Source organism: Labrus bergylta, chromosome 7, assembly GCF_963930695.1.
Source record: "Labrus bergylta chromosome 7, fLabBer1.1, whole genome shotgun sequence".
In the NCBI taxonomy this organism is placed as follows: domain Eukaryota; kingdom Metazoa; phylum Chordata; class Actinopteri; order Labriformes; family Labridae; genus Labrus; species Labrus bergylta.
In genome coordinates, this window is record NC_089201.1 from 8,858,783 (window position 1) to 8,877,293 (window position 18,511).

Below are 18,511 nucleotides of genomic sequence, written 5' to 3' on the forward strand. Positions count from 1 at the left end.
CAATAAATGGACGAGAGTATTCCTGACTGAAATACCGCTTCTTTATAAAGGTCAGATATTTTACTCTTTGCCCATATTTGGAATCTTTTATCCAGCTTGCCAGGTTTAAATGAAACATTGACCCACTGCATTGTAACAAGGAATTAGATACATTCATATATTTCTTTACTTCATACCATATATTAACCATATCAAGTCACTACCAGGGTGGGTAGTACAATGTGTGCCCCTAATGATTTTAAATTGGCCAAATACAGATCTAAGATACATAAATAATATTGACCCAATGATGGAAATATGCATAGATGTAAATGCTGAGTCCATTATACAGGCTATTTGTAATGTATCAATAGTTTATTTTACAGCAGAGGATCTAACATGTAAAATGATTTCAGATCTTAAAGGTAGATATGTGTTGGTCAGGATCTTGACTCTCTTCTTCATAAAGCAACATCACTATTCATTTTAACGCATTTATTTTATGTCCAGATATTTTACCAAACATGTCAATCAGGTCTAAAAGTGCGGATACAGAGATGTGTAATTGTTTTAGGAACAGAATTACATCATCTGCAAAGAAAGGGCTATTCTGTGATCTCTGTGACACCTTTATTTCTCCTTAAGCTCGATGCTGTTGCTGATGGTTCTAAAGCCACTGTATGCAGAATGGTCACAGAGGCAAGCCTTGAGAACATTGAATCTATTTTATGGGGTTTCTTCTTTCTTCTCCGTGTTTCTTGTCTTTGTTCCAGAGCAAATTTTGCATTTTGTGCCAAAGTGTGTCAGAAATATTGGTGAATATTTAATTGAATTCAAATAATTTGGCTGTACTTCCTTTATTCAGGCTGCATCATAGGGTAAAGTTTTGCCTTGCCTACCTCCTGATGTTAGAAGAGATGCCACAGTCTGTTTGACAGGTTTGTTCATGTGTACTTGTTTCAACAGTCAGAGTGTGTGCGTCTTGGTTTCTGGTCACTTGTGTTCCCAGATTGTCTGCCATTTGTTATTGCTTTCTCAGTGCTAAATTGCTTCTCTTTGTAAAACAAAACAAAAACCAAAAGGAGCGTTTCCTGGACTGAAAAAAAACAAGTGTGTTTTAGGTGCTCTTTGCATTTGGATAAATGCAGTTGTGTGTTTTTTTTCCTGATCATAAGGGCCTTACCAACTGGCTCAGTCAAGATGTTCGTTGATGTGATTGGTTCTGCCCTTTTTTACGTACTTTTAAAAGAACTTACCCTCAATCCTTGACTATTTGTGTCTTTCAGCTTGTTTTTTGGTTTCCAAGCCTGTTTTGTTTAATAATTGCACAACGCTGATCAGCCTGTTTGGACACAGCACGCATAACGCAGCTCTCAACTCATGCTGAATGCAAATAGGCCTAAATGCAGGAGCTAAAGAGACATATATTTCTGTCAGAGTGGGTAGGCTACTCAAAACAGTGACTCAGCTCGTGACTAGAAACATGGCTCTGGCAATGCAGTCTACAACAGCTTTAAGTGTTTATTAAGGGTGTAGATAAGTCATTGCCCGCTATACTGACTCAAAGCTCCATTTTCTCTATTTTTGGTTGTAGTTCCATTGTTGCTATTAGTGACCACTGGTACACTGTACACTGGTATAGAATATGTTGAGTTGTATACATGGTCAGTACCATGTTTGTTTGTTATTCTTTAATTCAGTATAATTATGCTTGAATGACTTATAGACATAGTGCTTTGATAATGCTGTATGAGCATGATAATAATGACATTTTTTAAATTATAGACAAACAAACAAATAAACTGACAGTGTTTGTGTTCCCCATTATTTACAGTACGTTGATACTCGCTGTTTCCTGCTTGTCAGTTCAGAGAGCGACAGGCGAAGGCTGCCATATGGCGAGACAGGAAGGAGAGAGAGAGAGAGAGACAAGAGAGCACACTGAAGAGGGGGGAGACACGAAAAGACAGGAGGTTGTAAAAACAGAGAGGGGGGGGGCGTAGGAAGGCATGGCCAAAGCATTTACAGTATATAGCATAATTCAGCAACAAGGCAATTTAAAGTTCTTTACACAAGACATCAAAAGCTTCATGACTAACAGAAAAGTGGATCGGCAGGAGCAGTGAAAGCATCGGGATGAAGAAAAAACGATGGAGACCGGAAGACGAGTCAGACAAGTGAGAGGCAGAGGAGGTGACGGTGGGGGACGATCACTGCTCAGCGATGTGTTATGATCTGACACACAAACACACAGAGGCACACACTCACACAAAATGAAAAAATGTGTGTGGTATTTAGAAGGACACCACAGTGATTTACTTTCTTCAGTGGAGGCAGGAAAATACTCTCTCTTGCATCTTTTGATTCTTTACAGCTAACATTTCATTGTCTGCAACTCACATTTATCTTTAAGAAAACACAATTTTAGGCAAAAATAATTCATTTGGACAACTGGACACGTACTTACAGGAGCACTGTCATACATGGGTTCACAGTGCATTTGTGGTGGACTATTTTCAGCAGTGGAATAATAGGTATATGCTCTAGTGAGTATTTAGGACATCAAGATGCTAACGCTGTGCTGCAGCTTCATGACATTTAATGTGTTTTTATTTTAACTTCTTTAGCAACAGTCTTCTTTTAACAGTTTAACAAGCGATTTGAGGCCTTGCTAACACAATAATCCTCGGTAGAAAAAATATGTGGTCAGGTTTTGCTTTTTATGGTATATTGTTGATAGTTAAAATACAGAATGCTTATATCCTTTAATAGTTAACCATGTGGGAAGTGTGAAGCATCTTTTGGCGGTGAGTCCCCTTAGTGTCACCACATGAACCGATTTATGTTCCCACAATGTGATTAATACACACACACACGTACACACACACACACACACACAAACACACACACACACACAGACACTCTCTCTCTCCTGCTCCCTCTCTCGCTCTTCCTCATCCTGGCTCTGTTGCCAAGGCTACCGCACAGCCTCTTGCTGCATATACCTAGACGAAGCTGCCGCCTGTGGATCGCTCTCTCCTCCAGGATACAAACAAAAGAAAACCCATCTGACTTAAAACCTCTAGCTCTTTTTCACACAAACATATTTGCAGAATCGTTCTCTTCTAACCCCACACACACACCTCCTCTTCCTCTCACAGTCAGTCTGTCTCCTGCTTATACGCAAACACACTCCTTCTTCTTCCCGCAGACAGAGGAGCAGTAAAGGGATTGGCGTGGTTGTTGGTGTTTGGCTCCTGGTCTTTGGCTCGGAGGGAGCAGAGCGGCAGATGGCGATGTGAAGAAGGACTCAGCCAGGTAAGAGGACTTATCCTAACCAGACTTAAGGCTCTGGGTGAGTGACTGTTCCAGCACCTCCTCTTCCTCTTCCTCCTCCTCCTCCTCCTCCTCCTCCACCTCCTCCTCCTACTCTACTCCCTCTGTCTCTCCCTCTCTCCTGTGCAACATGAAGTGAATACCAATTCCTCAGCAAAGCCCCAATGGTGCATATGGCTGCTGCGCTCTCCTGACTGTGAAAAGGTAGGGATGTGTGTTGTTGCCTGAGTGTGTGCGTGTTTATTTTCAGATCTCTTCAAGCTGATCATTTACCAACAGGTTGGTTCCTTCGATACTTTTATTTCTAAGTGTTTCCTCTCTCATCTGTCATAATCCAAAGCTTGATTTCCTCTCACTTTGTATCATTTCTATGTGACAATGTGGGAGTCACCAGAGAGACAGATGCAACAGTCCACCTCCCCGGGTGATTCATTACTAATCCATGCAGCTCTGCACTGTGTGGTCGCTCTGGCTCACCGTAGCCATGTACGTGATATGAATGATGTGTTGTCTTAGCATGAATGACTGCCAGAGAAAGCCGTTCCTGTGCTGCTGTTTTGATGCAGTGCAATCATGTAGCAGCAGAAACCCAAATGTATCTCCATTGGCCTGTATATCAGTTCTCTGGGCTGCACATTTTAATAATTCATACAGTATAGCTTCGGCTGAAGTGTAAGTTTATATGTGTGCTTATGAAATTTCTCTTTGAAATGCCCCTGGAGGTACTGCAGAAGATTGTAGGAGTGTATGTAAACAAAGCGGATTGATTATCTGTCTGTGTGATATACAGGAGGAACCTGCAGGCGAGCTGAGGTTTTATTTTTAAGGTCACTGAGAGCTCATGTGAGCTTAAAAATCAAGATTTTATTTCTGTGATTGTGTGTGGGTTACACAAAGAAAGGTTGGTGAGGCAGGTTTCAGCCCTTGTGACTTCATCTCATGTTTCTATCACATCATCACTTTCGATAAGAGCTTCCTCTTCCCTTGTCTCACTTCGCATTCAGCACTTCAGCAACACGCTCGATATTTTTTAGATCCACCTGAACACAGGATGTGCTGCTGCACCGGAGATTTAGTTGTTATGATGACAGACACAGCAAAACAGATAATTTTGTAAGAAATAAAGTCGGAAAAAAATCAGACTTGAACACATTGTTTGTCCAGACGGAGACACTCAGGGCATCGGGGGTGTCCATTAAAAACACGAGCCAGCTGTCGTTAAAGAAGAAAAAAATGAGTCTACTCTAATTCCCTCTTGCTTGTGAGTGCAGATGGTGATTTACACATGTTTCAGCAGACAGTGACTCCTGCTCCTGCGGTTCTCCTGGGAGAGAGGCGACGGGCTTAATCTCCATTTAGACAATGCTAGCTGTTAGTGATTGAACAAAAACACTATACATATACTCTATTTAAAGACTGAGGGGGATTTGTATATGGGGAGCAAGAGATGAGGATGAGTCAGCTGTCAGGTTTTAATAGAAAGGACTCCCCTCTACCTTGTTGTGCATTTTTAACAAAATATTGTGTTAACATAGTGATGCTGTCACAAGCTGAGACAGAGTTGAATACAATTGGTAAAATAGTGTGAAGTAGGGCAGTGTGTAAAACAAAACAAGGAAAAACAGGTCCGTTAAAGGGTTAAATGCAGCGCCGTTCTTACCACTGAGGACGCTGAGGTCGTGTCCTCAGTGTATTTCTGGCTCTGATGGGATGCTACAATGTATATTCATACTTCAACATTTTCTATACTACTACATTTAAACTCTACTACGGATAAATAAACACGTCTTATTTCCATACCAGAATTCTTAGTAGTGATGAAACACCCTGAACCAACATGACTGGAGGAAAGAAATACAACTGACAAATTATATTTACCTTTTATCTTACCTTTAATATTCCGCTTGAAAAAAACATATTTAACAGGGACACATGCAATGCACATTGCTTCAGATGTAAAATACAAAGTGGATGCCATGCGTATAGGTTTTCAGTTGTGGCTTTTTGGCAACCCTTGACCCTGGATTAAAACAGGAACATTGGACTTAAAGAAAATACAGAAAAAGAGACATTATACAAATATTGATATTATAAACTTAACTTGGGGAGGCAGTAGCTCAGTCTGTAGGGACTTCGGTTGTGAATCGGAGAGTCGGCGGCTCAAGTGCCTGTACGTACCAAGACCTGGAAATTGGTCTGGTAGCTGGAGAGGTGCCAGTTCATTTCCTGAGCACTGCCGAGGTGCCCTTGACCCTTTTAACTGTCAAGTACGTATCAGTCACTTAAAATGTAAGACGTAAGCAACGTTTTTTTTGTTACTTCCAGTTTATCACCTGATACTGACCCTGTCGCAGTGGTTCCATGCATTAAAAAAATACTATATAAATTAAATAAATCTTGATTCTGATGGTCTGGTTTGCTTCTGTAATTTGAAAAAAAAAAAATCTTTATAAAGGTTAAATTTTAGAGTTAAATTTTAAATGTATTCAACATTTCTAAAGACAGTTGGACTTTTTACTTTTAGAAGATCTAGTATCTCTAAAATCTGAAGTTACAGAACTGATTAAATGTACCAAACAAATCTCTTAGCAAGTGGGCAGCAGCCGAAGCGTGTGACTGAAAAAACAAAGATATTTACTTCGAAGACTAAAAGCAAAGAGAGGCAGAATCTTTCAGACCAATGTGAATATTGTCACTTCTCTCCCAGTGCAGATATATGTTTTTGATTTTCATCTCACCTCAATTTTGTGTGTGTGTGTATGCACGGCACGCTACAGTGTGATGGTTGCCACAGTTACCAAAACGCCAACCTCACTGCGTCACTGCTTCAGACAACCTTCACACAAAAAAGAGAAGCTTTTCCTCCCATTCATTGCTCCATCCCCTCAGCTACCTGTCCAGCTATTGTTTTCAAAAACGGAAGCAGTTTCTATTATAGAATACAATGCAAGTGTGTGTATACATTTGTGTACACTTTATGTGTGAGTGTGTACATTGTATATATGCACATTGCCATGGCTACGAGTTAGCTGGCGTCATCACTTAAAAAAACACCTTCACAGCAAAGCAAACATAGATAGGGAGAGAAAAGCACCAAAAGAAGGTCTCCTTTGTTCAACACCTGAACTTTGCTGTATCTCATAAACCCACTCACACATTCACACGCACACACACACACACACACACACACACACACACACACACACACACACACACACACACACACACACACACACACACACACACACACACACACACACACACACACAGTCCCTGACACTGGTGGGGTCTCATATTCAGCTGAGCTCACCTGGTTTGTTCAACGGGGTCCCGTGGCACAGGAGAGGAGAGAGAGGAGCCCTGACTTCATGCATACTGATTTGACAGTAAGAATCTGAATGTATTTCTGAGGGTGTCTGGCTCCAATCATCACTTCCTATGTCAGCCGGAGAGACAAAAAGAGAGAGTGAAAGCGAGGGGGAGAAATATTGACAGTTTAGTGTCACCTTACATCACCACCCTCTGCTCAGATGGGAGCTAACAGGGGCGATACTGACCTATCTCTACATGAAACTAGATTATCAGACTTTCTCAGAATGATTCAAAGGTGCTTCTACTTTAAACTGTTTCTTCATTTGGGGACACAATATGGATTGACTGGTTGGCCCAACTGGGGCACTGGGGCAAGGGTGGCATGAAGTTTGTGCACACACATATACAAACCACTCGCCATATCCACTTTAACTACTTTCATTAAAGTAAGATTGTATATTCCTGTGTATATATTTTGTTTTATTTTCAATGAAGATGAATGTCACAATATGAAGTACTACCAAAAGGAAATGTGTGACATCAGCCCTCTTAACGTTGCCAGTCCAAGTCTTAACATGTACGCCTTTGATAAGCATCATCGTCTATATAAATGTTGCAGAGATGAAATGGTGGGACGTCATGCCGCTGGTGAGCCGACATCAGAGTTAATAACAGAGGCGTAACAGGCAAAATGGCTCCACTGTTAATGATCAAGTTGGTAGGGCAGAAGAGTCCTGTGTTTGTGTGTGTGCATGTCTGTGTGCGGTAGGTGAAGCTCCTGCTGTTCTACATCTTGTGTCTCTTGTGCTACTGCGACCCCTGACATACTGTTAAATCACGAAATGTACAAGTACTTCAGTATTTAATGTAAGTACAGAGTCTTAATGATGGCAGAGCTTTGTTACGAGGCTGTTGCGGGCTTGTGATGTAAAGCTACTAGTGGCCTGTTGCAACACAACCCTCATGGGCTATTTTAAGACCCACCTCTGAATCATAGTTTAGGATTTGGGAGGGGCCAATCAGATTTCAAGAGGGGCCAATGCCAGCCACTCTTCTTTACACACCCCTGATTGTAATTCCTTTTTCCTCTGTTACGAAATGTTTAACACGTGAGTTGTATAATGTTTGGCTGTTTTTCTGTCTTCCAGATTTGACTCTGCCTTACAATGGCTAACAACGGCTGGTTGCCCCAGGATACAGGATTTTACTTGATCATGTGATCTGACTCCCTCCCCAATTCCCTTCCATCCTTCATAGGTGAGTCATGTGACCGTCTGTATACATGTTAAAATATGTCTTTCTTTTAATATTCCAGTTAGCTAATTGGAAATACCTTCCTCTAAATTGTTAGTGTGCAGTCATTGATAAAAAAAATAAAAAACTTGTTTCAAACTCACTTGGACCAAATTTAGCCATCAGCAACACATTTAGACAAATATGATATGTGAGCAAACAGCACAACACCACTCTCACAGGCCCCCGCATTCACACATCAGCACAGCACCGACCACGTGGCAGTAATCAGCCAAATGTACAAAACACCTTTATTAATGGTTGAAGGATAAAAGAGCAGGGCGGAAAAAGGGCTTTGAATACACTGCTGACTGATACAGAGAGGCTGCGTGTGTGTGTGTGTGTGTGTGTGTGTGTGGATGATAATGCTCAACACAGATGAGAAGGATGAGAGCCACTCTGTTACCAAGGCAACGGACAGGGCTGTAAACACGCTATCCCTGACTCATCCTTCCACAATAGAGCCTCTCTCTCTCACACACACACACACACACACACGCACACACGCACACACACACACACACACACACGCACACACACACGCACACACACACGCACACACACACGCACACACAAGCACACACACACACACACACACACACACGTTCACACACACACACACACACACACACACACACACACACACACACACACACACACGTTCACACAATGGAGTCCAATCTGAGGAAGACAAGAGGGTCCTGAGATGAGAGCCACTCCAGGTTGCTTAGCTATACATCTGAGCAGGACTTTTGAATAAACACAACCCTCTCGGTCACATACACATTTAGGAAACACACAATCAGACCAACAAACACAAAGCTAAGGTTAAATTGGCCCGATGTGAATATGTAGTTTGGTTGAATTTTCTTCTGTTTACCTTTTTCAGTTGTGAAAAATGAAACCATGGAGACATTCATTGAGATTTGCCAATGAAAAGATAATAGTTAGTTAAACTGAAAAACCTTTATTTTTTACATTTTTTAACAATGCCTACATGTTAAACTTTCTTTTTTCTTCAAGTTTGAAGTTTGCCTGCTTGCTAAATGATTTTAAGCATGAACTGCTTTGCCTTGTTTGTGTTTGTAAGTTGTTGTGAGTTAAGTAATATTTGAACATTTATTTTGTTAACAAAAAATATGACAATAAATGTTCAATTCAAATTAAAAAAACTTTATTTGTCCCCGATGGGCAATTCAAAGGCACACAGAGCAGTAAATTAACAGCAATGCAGGTAGAAAAATTGTAAACCTAAAAAGTGTCAATTCAAATACAACTTAAAGCTTGAACTTAACTTAAAATACAAAATATTTGAAAATAGTAGATATAAGTGTACAGTGATCGGACTAACAGATGTAAACAGAACTATGCTGAGGTTATTGAGAAGATGCTGCAATATTAGTTGTGAGCTTTTGGACATTAGAAATCCAAAGCGAGGAAACATTTGACCAGAAGTAGTAATGACTGAAATGCAATGACTTTCATTGACTAAAACTGGACAAAAAAGTTTTGAGATTTGTTAACTAAAACTAGATAAAAAATATATTTTTTTATGTAAAACTGATGAACATGTTGGTTCTAAGTCTAAGACTAATACTAAGTCTAAAATATCAGCCAAAATTAACACTGGATACTGGAAGGAAAGTGAAATACCTGTAACACAACAGACCTTTGCTTTACAGGGAAATCATGACCCGCAGACTGAGCAGTTCGACCCGTTCCCACACCGAGGACTCCATCTTCCTGAGGCCTGACGAGGACCCTGTCTGGCTCGATGAACCCACAAAGACAGAAAAAAGCAGCGACAGAAAACTTAAGAAAGACTTGCTTCCAAACTGCAAAGATGGATTTGCAGGAAGACAAAGCCCACAGGGGGAAGAAGTTTTCCTGCACAAGGTTTACGCGCTAGTGATTGAGATCCACTGCTGGGCCGCGCTGTTTGTCGTCTCCCAAGTCACGGTATGTGAATAGATGTGGAAACCTAGAGAATTTAAGTAAAAGTGGCCTCTTGTTTGTAGATTATTAATAACATGTCTCCTTTATGTTTTAAATATAGAATAAATTAAACTCAATGCAAAGGCTTTATAGCCTACTCTTCAAAATTCACAGCAGTGTTATTGCTAAATTAGGTATGCAAATGAGGCAAGCCCAAGGTGTTGTCTCAACTTGACCATTATTTTCCAACAAATGTTTTTTTTTTTTCATATGCCTAATTTCATTTTCAAAAATTTAAGTATTTTTAAACGACTGTAGGCAAAGTTTGGAGGATAAAATTGGACACGTCTTCCCTTTTTCTAGAGCAGTCTCATTTCAATTCATGTTTGATTCATTCAAGCAAAAATCAAAGAAAGGGGTTCAATGTTACAAATGCTGCATGGATTGCAAAACGAGTCTGCAAATGGTCAATTTCCATATTTGTTATGCTTGCATAAAGGCCTTCTTATTTTCTTCTCTTCTCACCTATGAGCAGCCACAGTGCTGCCTGATTACTGCTGCATCAATGCCTGGAGGCTACATTGTGACAATCCTCCTTCTCTCCCTCTCTCCTCCCAGGGGTACTGGGTGTTTTTTGTTGTTGAAGGAAATGGACCTCTCTCTTCCATCTACAAAGCCCTGCAGGCCATGGATTTCTACCTGAGCTTCGTCTTACCCTGTCACCCCATTTTTGGAATGGACGTAAGTGTTGTTCCTGTGATCTGACCTATAGAGTGGCAAAGAAAAACCTTGTGGATACACTGAATCCCCTGTCTCTCTCTCTTTCTGCACTGTGCAGTCCATGGTGTTGATGAGGGAGGTGGTAGACACAACACAACACAGCTGGATCGTTCATGGGACTGCAGGCATTGGTGTGGCCATCTGTGTTACCATGGTAAAACATTCCATTTCTGAAAATTGTATTGCATTTCTGCATTAATGTGAGATTATTGTGAATGTTGCATTATTGCAATTGACCGTAAAGACACATGATTATCTGCTAAAGAAAGCAGAGTGACCAGATAATTGAAATTTAAATCAATTACTTAAATAATTATCAACAAATTTACATTTAAAGGGACAAAAAGTTATCCACAAAACCGTAACTCAGTCTCACCTCTCTGTAGGTCATCCACATGGTGTGTAAGTGGCGGTATGGTGCTGGCTTGTGGTCGTCAGGAACAGTGATTCGGGACGTTGGTGATCGACGTCAGTCTGTGAGCCGGCAGCCTTCCTTTACGCTGTCAGAGTGGACGGACGCTCAAGAGGACCTACTGGACATGGAACCCATGCCCCAGACTCCCGTCTTTGACTTGGGCACAGAAACCAGGACAGAGGGAGATGCAGCCACACTCCTTGTCACACCTGTGGGCCTTCAAGAGAGGTGAGAGATGGCTACAGAGGTCTGAGGGGTATATATGGAAATGAGACTTGGAAGCTAATATTTATATTTTTTATTCATTTTTAGCAGAAATATGCTTCTTGCAGCTTAACTTTTTTAAACAAATTTGAAGGCTTGTATGCACAGAGCAGATTCATTTTAATATCCAAGCAGGTCAATTTTCTTCTGAATGATTTCATCTGTATCTCACAGGAGAGGCTCCAATGTCTCCCTGACCTTGGACATGTGCACACCAGGTTGCACTGAGCCCTACGGCTACGGAGCCCAGCTGTCCCCCCGAGACCAGACAGCCAAGGAGTACCTCCGACAGGGAACACACACTCTGACCCCGGCCATGCTACACATACGGGCCATGGAAGACCAGAGCCTAGAGGCTGAGTTTTATGTGAGCGCAGCAACCGCAGCTCATCCACCTACATGCTTTATATTAACAAGGATGAACACAGACTCACCGGAAAAGGCATACACTGACACACTCAGAAACACACACATAGACAGACAGTCGACGGCACAAATGCACACACCCACACACTCACACACACACACACCCAGTGGAGCACTGCACACACCCGTAAGCTTTTCCACTGTCTGTTAGTAGGCGAAGGCAGAATGGATACGGCTGTATTTGCATACAAAACCCCACAGAGGATTCCAGTGTCTGATAGGCAAAAAAATAAGCCTTCAAGATCATAAATAAGTTAGCCACAGAATTTCCATCACTTACATAGCAACAGATCAGTGTGAATTGCAGTGATTGGCATCCCGTCACATTTTCTCCAAACAGTTTAGTTGCATTTTAAAATGTATTTCCACTGCAGGAACTCACCAAGGGACTTCGGACTGTAGGAGATACTCTCTCTGTTTCCTGACCAATATCTAAAAAAAAGTCCCAGGAACTTTATTTTACCACCATAAGGTACCTGCTAGAAAGGTTATAGCATATATTTTTTTTAAGTATATGGACTAAGGGCGAGTTTTGTTGCGCTAACATTGCTGATTGGTCGACTCTTTCAGAAGTTTTATTTGTTTAATCCTCACAGGTTTTTAGACCGTAGTTGAAAGCCAGACAACAATGAGCTGGAGGAACTTTTTAACCCCTTGAAAAAATCTCCAGGGACTAAAAGTCCTGGGTACTTTGGGTGAAAACATAGATATTAGAGGCAGGATTGGTACTTCCCCTTAATTTCTGTAAATACTGATTGTTGTTGCACCCATTGTTCTATGTGCATGGGCAGGAAACTCCCATGAACTTTGTGGACCCTAAGGAGTACAACTACCCTGGGCTGGTGAGAAAGAACCGCTACAAAACCATTTTACCCAGTGAGTACAGCAACAACACGATTAGGAAGAGCCAACAAAGACAAAATGCAGTTTTATGTAATTTAATTTAATTTATTCAATTTGATTTAACTTTTTTACTCAATTAAACCATTTAATATGTTGTACATTTTAAGCATATATATTTTTTATAAACTCTCTGAGCACCAGAGTATTGGATCTTACCCTAAGGCACAATTTAATTATAAAACATATTTGTAAGATGTAAAACAGTAAGTACAGTCAATGTGATTCCATCTCTTTTTTCTGCTATCACTTAAATGACATTCCATCTGTCTCTGTTTCTCATAATATTCTTTTTCTATCCACCTCCAGACACACACAGCAGAGTGATCTTACACTCACTGGATGAAGAGGATTTCCTCACTACCTACATCAATGCTAATTATCTCAAGGTAAGTGAATATATGAGTATCCAGAGGCAAAACTAACAGTGCAAACTGTATCTGTATATATTCTGTGTTATTGTGTGTTTCTGTCGTTGTGTGCTCACAGGGTTATGGGGGGGAGGAGCAGGCTTACATCGCCACCCAGGGTCCCACAGTGAACACTGTGGGGGACTTCTGGAGGATGGTGTGGCAGGAGAGGAGCCCAATCATAGTGATGATCACCAACCTGGAGGAGAAAAACGAGGTCAGTTGAGGTTAAGGATGAAGGATATATGAATAAATAAATATAAAGACATTTGAGTAGATGGTTTGATAGGTAAAAACATCCACTTGATAGTCCGACATGTTTTGTAGAAATGTGCGGAGTACTGGCCTGAGGACACTGTGACCCATGAGGGCATCGAGATCACTGTCGTCACGGTAACCCAAGAAGATGACTACAGCCTGAGGGTGTTTACTCTGAAGGTGAGACACAGAAGGGCTATTAACATATCACACAAGAAGTGAATAAAATGCAAATCATCAGTTAAATCAAGATTCTAAAAAAGATGGAAAAGAAACCTACAATCTGTTTGTTTAAGTGTAAACCTCAAAGTTATCGTTGCATCAATAATTGTTTTTTATTAAATCTATGCTTTTGACTCTGTGTGGCTGCAATTAGAAATATTAGCCTGCTAACATGCAAACAATGACAATAGTTACATAAATAAGATCACATATAATTTGAAGTTTACCATCTTAGTCGAGTGAGTAACCAGCTGCTACTAAACACAAAAGTTTTTCTTTGCTACTCTTTAGGTCAGATCATAGGAACAACAATTATGTCCACAAATGTGAACCTGAAGAGGAAACCCCAGAAGTCACATAACTGTTGACCAATTTGGTCCTGACAGGAGTTAGGACCAAATTGGTGGACTGATAGGCAGACGTTGAGCCACCCCAACAATATTTTACATTTTTCAAACAACACAGACTAAATTCAGTCCAGAATACCTGTCTCATGAACTTGTTTTAACTACTCTACAGTCTCCATTAAACCACTGAATAAATATGAAGTTCTCTCTCTGGAAAGAGATTCCATTGTTGTTACTGTGATGGCTGTGAAAAATTTTGGATGTCAAACCTGGGCAAATAAATGTAAGTAGATTAAGTAGTTAGTAGATAAGTGGTCAACAGATGAGTTCAGAAGCCATCTATACAGTCCTATGTCCTCAAAAATCAAACACTAACCAAGTTTACATCTTGATAAAGTAAATGTTTTTAATCAGACAGTCATGGTGCAGACTCCTAACATGTGATGAGCATTTGTTATCTAAAAGTTATCTCAGTAGCTGTATTTTTCAGTTCCATCTCTGTGTTCATGATGGTTGTTTTATATGTAATTGGGGTCTTTAGTGTCATTGGCACTTTGCAAGCCAAACATGATAATTCAGTAAATGTGGCCTCCATCTGATTACTAATCAGCAGGGGATTGTTATATAACTGTGCTCTGAGTTAAAAGCATGTTGTTTATTCAACCCCTCTGGTTAATGTTACCCATCTGTTAGATTAACGATCATAGTCAGATCCTGAGGGAATACATGTAGCTGATGGGTCTGATTATGTTACAGTGCAGGAAACAGAGGAGTAGACGCAGGTGCTTCAGAAATCGCTCTTAGTATACATGTATGAGAGAACATAATCGTCACATCTTTATCTTCTGAGCACTTGTCCGTATGTCTGTGTGTTCATGTGTCTATGTGTGGGTTCCAGTGTGAGGGAGAGGAGCGCAGTCTACAGCAGTACTGGTACACCTCGTGGCCGGATCAGAAGACTCCCGACAAAGCTCCGCCTCTCCTGGAGCTCGTGCAAGAAGTGGAGAGGGCCCGAGAGGAAGCCCCGCCCTCCAGTGGGCCAACAATTGTTCATTGCAGGTACAAAAGTGGCAAAACTGTGATTCAGAGCCAATAAATGGTTCAATATTTCCTCTGTTGATAATGTAAAAAAAAAAAAGTGCAAGCATTTGCTTTTGTTATTATCTCTGGTGTCTGATTTTCTCATGGAGGATTTGGCTTTATTCAAATGAGTGGGTTCGATTCTAAAAAATGTATACTTTCCACATACCTTTAATACGTTCTGTCCATAGTGCTGGAATTGGTAGAACTGGCTGCTTCATCGCCACCTCCATCCTGTGCAAGCAGCTGAGGACTGAGGGTGTGGTCGACATCCTGAAAACCACCTGCCAGCTCCGTCTGGACAGGTGAGATATTCTTAGCCCGTGTCCTGCACGACTAGCTCCTACCATCAAATCTGTATTTATTAAGGGGGAAAAGCCTTTGCTGACTTTAGTTTCACATGATCTGGTTCCAAATCACAATTTACAGAAAGTTGCTTTAAACTAACGTATGAATTGTTTGTGAGAAAAACAGCGAAATGCTATCTAAATCATTGTCAAACTTTGTTTATTTACAAGTCAAGATGTTACTTGTACATTGCGTTGCATGGACATTATGGCTGGTTGAAAAATAAATCTTGACCTAAATCTATTTCACTTAAGACTTAAATAAAAAAAGAAGCCGTAATAAAACAAGAAGTGAGAAACACAGTTTGACCTAAGTTGAGATAAGAAGCTTTGTAATTATAAAATCAGAAAAAAGAAGCTACAAAGATCAATCTCTGGTTAAAACAAAAAAAGGTTTTTATGTTTTTTAATTCTAATATCATTGAATATTTTTAAAGATGTGGGCAATCTATTCACGATCTAAGATCTCATTCTCATGTGTGCTTCTCAGGGGCGGGATGATCCAGACAAGCGAGCAGTACCAGTTTGTGCATCACGTCCTCAGCCTGTATGAGAAGCAGGTGTCACACACTGCTGAGGAGTAGAGTGGGCGTGACAGCCAAACCCAGACCGAGACACACCACTGTACACTGTACCGCCTCTGGTGGTACACACCACTGTACCTAGCATCATCTCAATCTCACCCTTTAACATGTTCAAATCATGTTGATCTCCTCACCCAAGACAGGCTAGAACAGACAATATCTGTGCTTTTTGTTTAATCTTTGAGCATAATACATTTTGGAGGGGATGGGGGGTGATCAGACACATGCATGTGTTTTTGATCCAAAGTCAATCAGGCCCAAATTCATCCAACCACTCTCATAACTTGCACTGCTGAGGTTTTTATTTAGATACTGTACCTGAGTCGAGGCCTCATTTAGTGCTCATCCTGAAATATCCCCTCTTATACTTTATGTACAGTTATCCAAATACCCAGAGCTAAAGTCAAATCTGATCCCCTGCAGCAGTGTCAGATTTCTTTACAGAGGAAGCTCAAGATTAGCTGACCAAAGTTAGGATTAAAAGTAAGGGCCCTTTATTACTGTATAAGTGCCAGCATCATTTCAATCTATATAAACAATCAAATGCCAGCCTAATATTTAATATTTCACTGATGTTAGGTTAGCTAACATCTTTTTCATTGATTCCTATTGACTTTTAAATGTAAAAAGACATCATCACAGATGGCCTGTTTCTACTTGTGATGCATTCAGGAGCCACCTCATCTTCAGGTTGCATGGTGCTATGTGTTCATTAAAGGCATGTGCAATTTTATGGAACATAGGAATGTATTAAAGTTAGGTTATTAATGAACTAATTAGGAATTCTGTGCAATTTACAGTATTACAGTTTTACCATGCTGCCTGTGCAGTCATCATGGCCCCATGATGTTTACAGTCAACAACTCAACTGCATCAAGGCCTCATAGACAGACATTCAGAGGCGTCACAGATTCGCAGACACTGAGGGGACAGAGGACAGAAATAGCATTGAACCATCAATAACAAAGTCAATAAAAACCAGAGTCAAAGCTATGGAGAATCTGACATACACACAGGGAAGTAGAATGCACAGGACAGCAAAATGTTAGCATGAAGTAATGCACCATGACCGTCGTGCACACAACTAATAATCATGCTAATTTGAAAATCCAAAGTTTGTCGACCTTAGCGTTACCTGCTCTGTGACACCTCTGCTTTCAACAGTAGCTTGAACACGTCCGTGATATAAGAAGCCCATGATTGTTGTATAGACACGACAGGCCTAATCTGTATGAAGCACAAACAGACACACTAAGGTTGTCTGTGATGTAACAGTTCTCTTTCTTTCCATATTGTGTTTTTTGATTGTGTTGAGTTTAATGGATTGCATGTGCTGTATGGGACTCCATAGGTCTACAATCAAAGCGACGTGATCGGTTGTCCTGCTTTTTGTTGTGGAAAAGGTTTAAGCATATATATATATCCATATATAGATATATATAATTATATATTTATATATTTATGTATAGATATATAAATATATATAGACATATATATATATATATATATATAGCTTGCTATCGGCCAATGCTTTTGATACAGTTTGCTTTTGTGAAACCAACCAGAACCAGAGATATTTTTAGAACATTTTGATACAATCCTTTGGAGTAGATGCCTTGTGTATATTTCTGTTTACACCATGATGGAATGTAGCTCATACTGTGGATCAAACCATCGTTTTTTATCGCAAGATTTGACAGAACAAAAATGTGACAACTACCTGAGTTACCTTACACAACAGACAATAAATAGATTATGTTCGGTCTTCAGTATCATTACTTTACGCCGTTAGGCTTTGCTTTAATATGCTTTGCTTTCTGTGTATGTTTTTATCGTTTGTATTGGAGATTTTTACCTCAGACTGACTTTTTCACAGTCCCCTCTTGATTCCATCTGTGACTCTTTCGGCCACTCTCATTTGACAACATGAGATATTATTGCTACGTGTAAAGGCAGCTAAAACAGTGAAGACAGTTTTGTATGTAACAAAATGACGCTCAAAAAACTTCTATCTTAACTTAATGCATCAGATCAACAGTCATGGACAATATCAGAGGAGGGAAATAACCTGTGTGGGCTCGGACCAATTCATAAACATCAAATCATTTAGCAAACTGAACTGCCACAATTACCTTTTAGAGGAGAAGGGGGGAAAAGATTGATAAGAACAATGATTTGCCAAACTTTTTCATCCTCTGATAATGTCCAATGTAGTTGACTGACAAGCTTTTTTACTGGTTGCTCATTCAATGCTTACCTGGTCATCTTCTGATGATCAAACTGGTGACGATGACATAGCCAAACAGTCAGACATACAAGTTACAACCAACCAGCATCAGTATTCCTCTCCTCTGCTACAGTACCGCTTTAAGTTGTGAGTTTTGCATCCAAAATAAAGTTAGATTTTCATGAATGTGTGTTGCAGTCTCTGTGATTTTCTGTCTCTCAATAAAACTAGAGCATGAAACAAATGTAATCAACTTAACTGAGCAATAAATACAAATTTACAAAAGTTTAACAACACACTAAATTAGAGTTATAGATAACCAAGGATTGTTTAAAAGCTGTGGTTCACTCTAGATGTGACTATCACACACATTACCGCACACACAAAAATGTTCTC

At 40.3% G+C, this 18,511-nt stretch overlaps 1 protein-coding gene across 2 annotated transcripts; it reads left to right on the forward strand.

Moving 5' to 3' along the window:
- The first annotated feature begins 2,959 nt into the window (after positions 1 to 2,959).
- LOC109990251 (tyrosine-protein phosphatase non-receptor type 5) lies at positions 2,960 to 18,301 on the forward strand. 2 transcript variants are annotated; one of them, XM_065956827.1, is made up of 14 exons: positions 2,960 to 3,297; positions 7,776 to 7,884; positions 9,603 to 9,879; positions 10,474 to 10,596; positions 10,694 to 10,789; positions 11,022 to 11,278; positions 11,489 to 11,681; positions 12,532 to 12,616; positions 12,950 to 13,029; positions 13,130 to 13,267; positions 13,378 to 13,488; positions 14,776 to 14,936; positions 15,149 to 15,262; positions 15,795 to 18,301. In XM_065956827.1, the coding sequence occupies exons 3-14, from the start codon at positions 9,610 to 9,612 to the stop codon at positions 15,886 to 15,888; spliced, it is 1,722 nt and encodes a 573-aa protein (XP_065812899.1). In that variant the 5' UTR covers positions 2,960 to 3,297; positions 7,776 to 7,884; positions 9,603 to 9,609; the 3' UTR covers positions 15,889 to 18,301. The 2 variants fall into 2 exon arrangements, with proteins under 2 accessions (XP_065812899.1, XP_065812900.1); XM_065956828.1 differs by lacking the exon at positions 2,960 to 3,297 and adding an exon at positions 3,380 to 3,519.
- Positions 18,302 to 18,511: the final 210 nt, after the last annotated feature.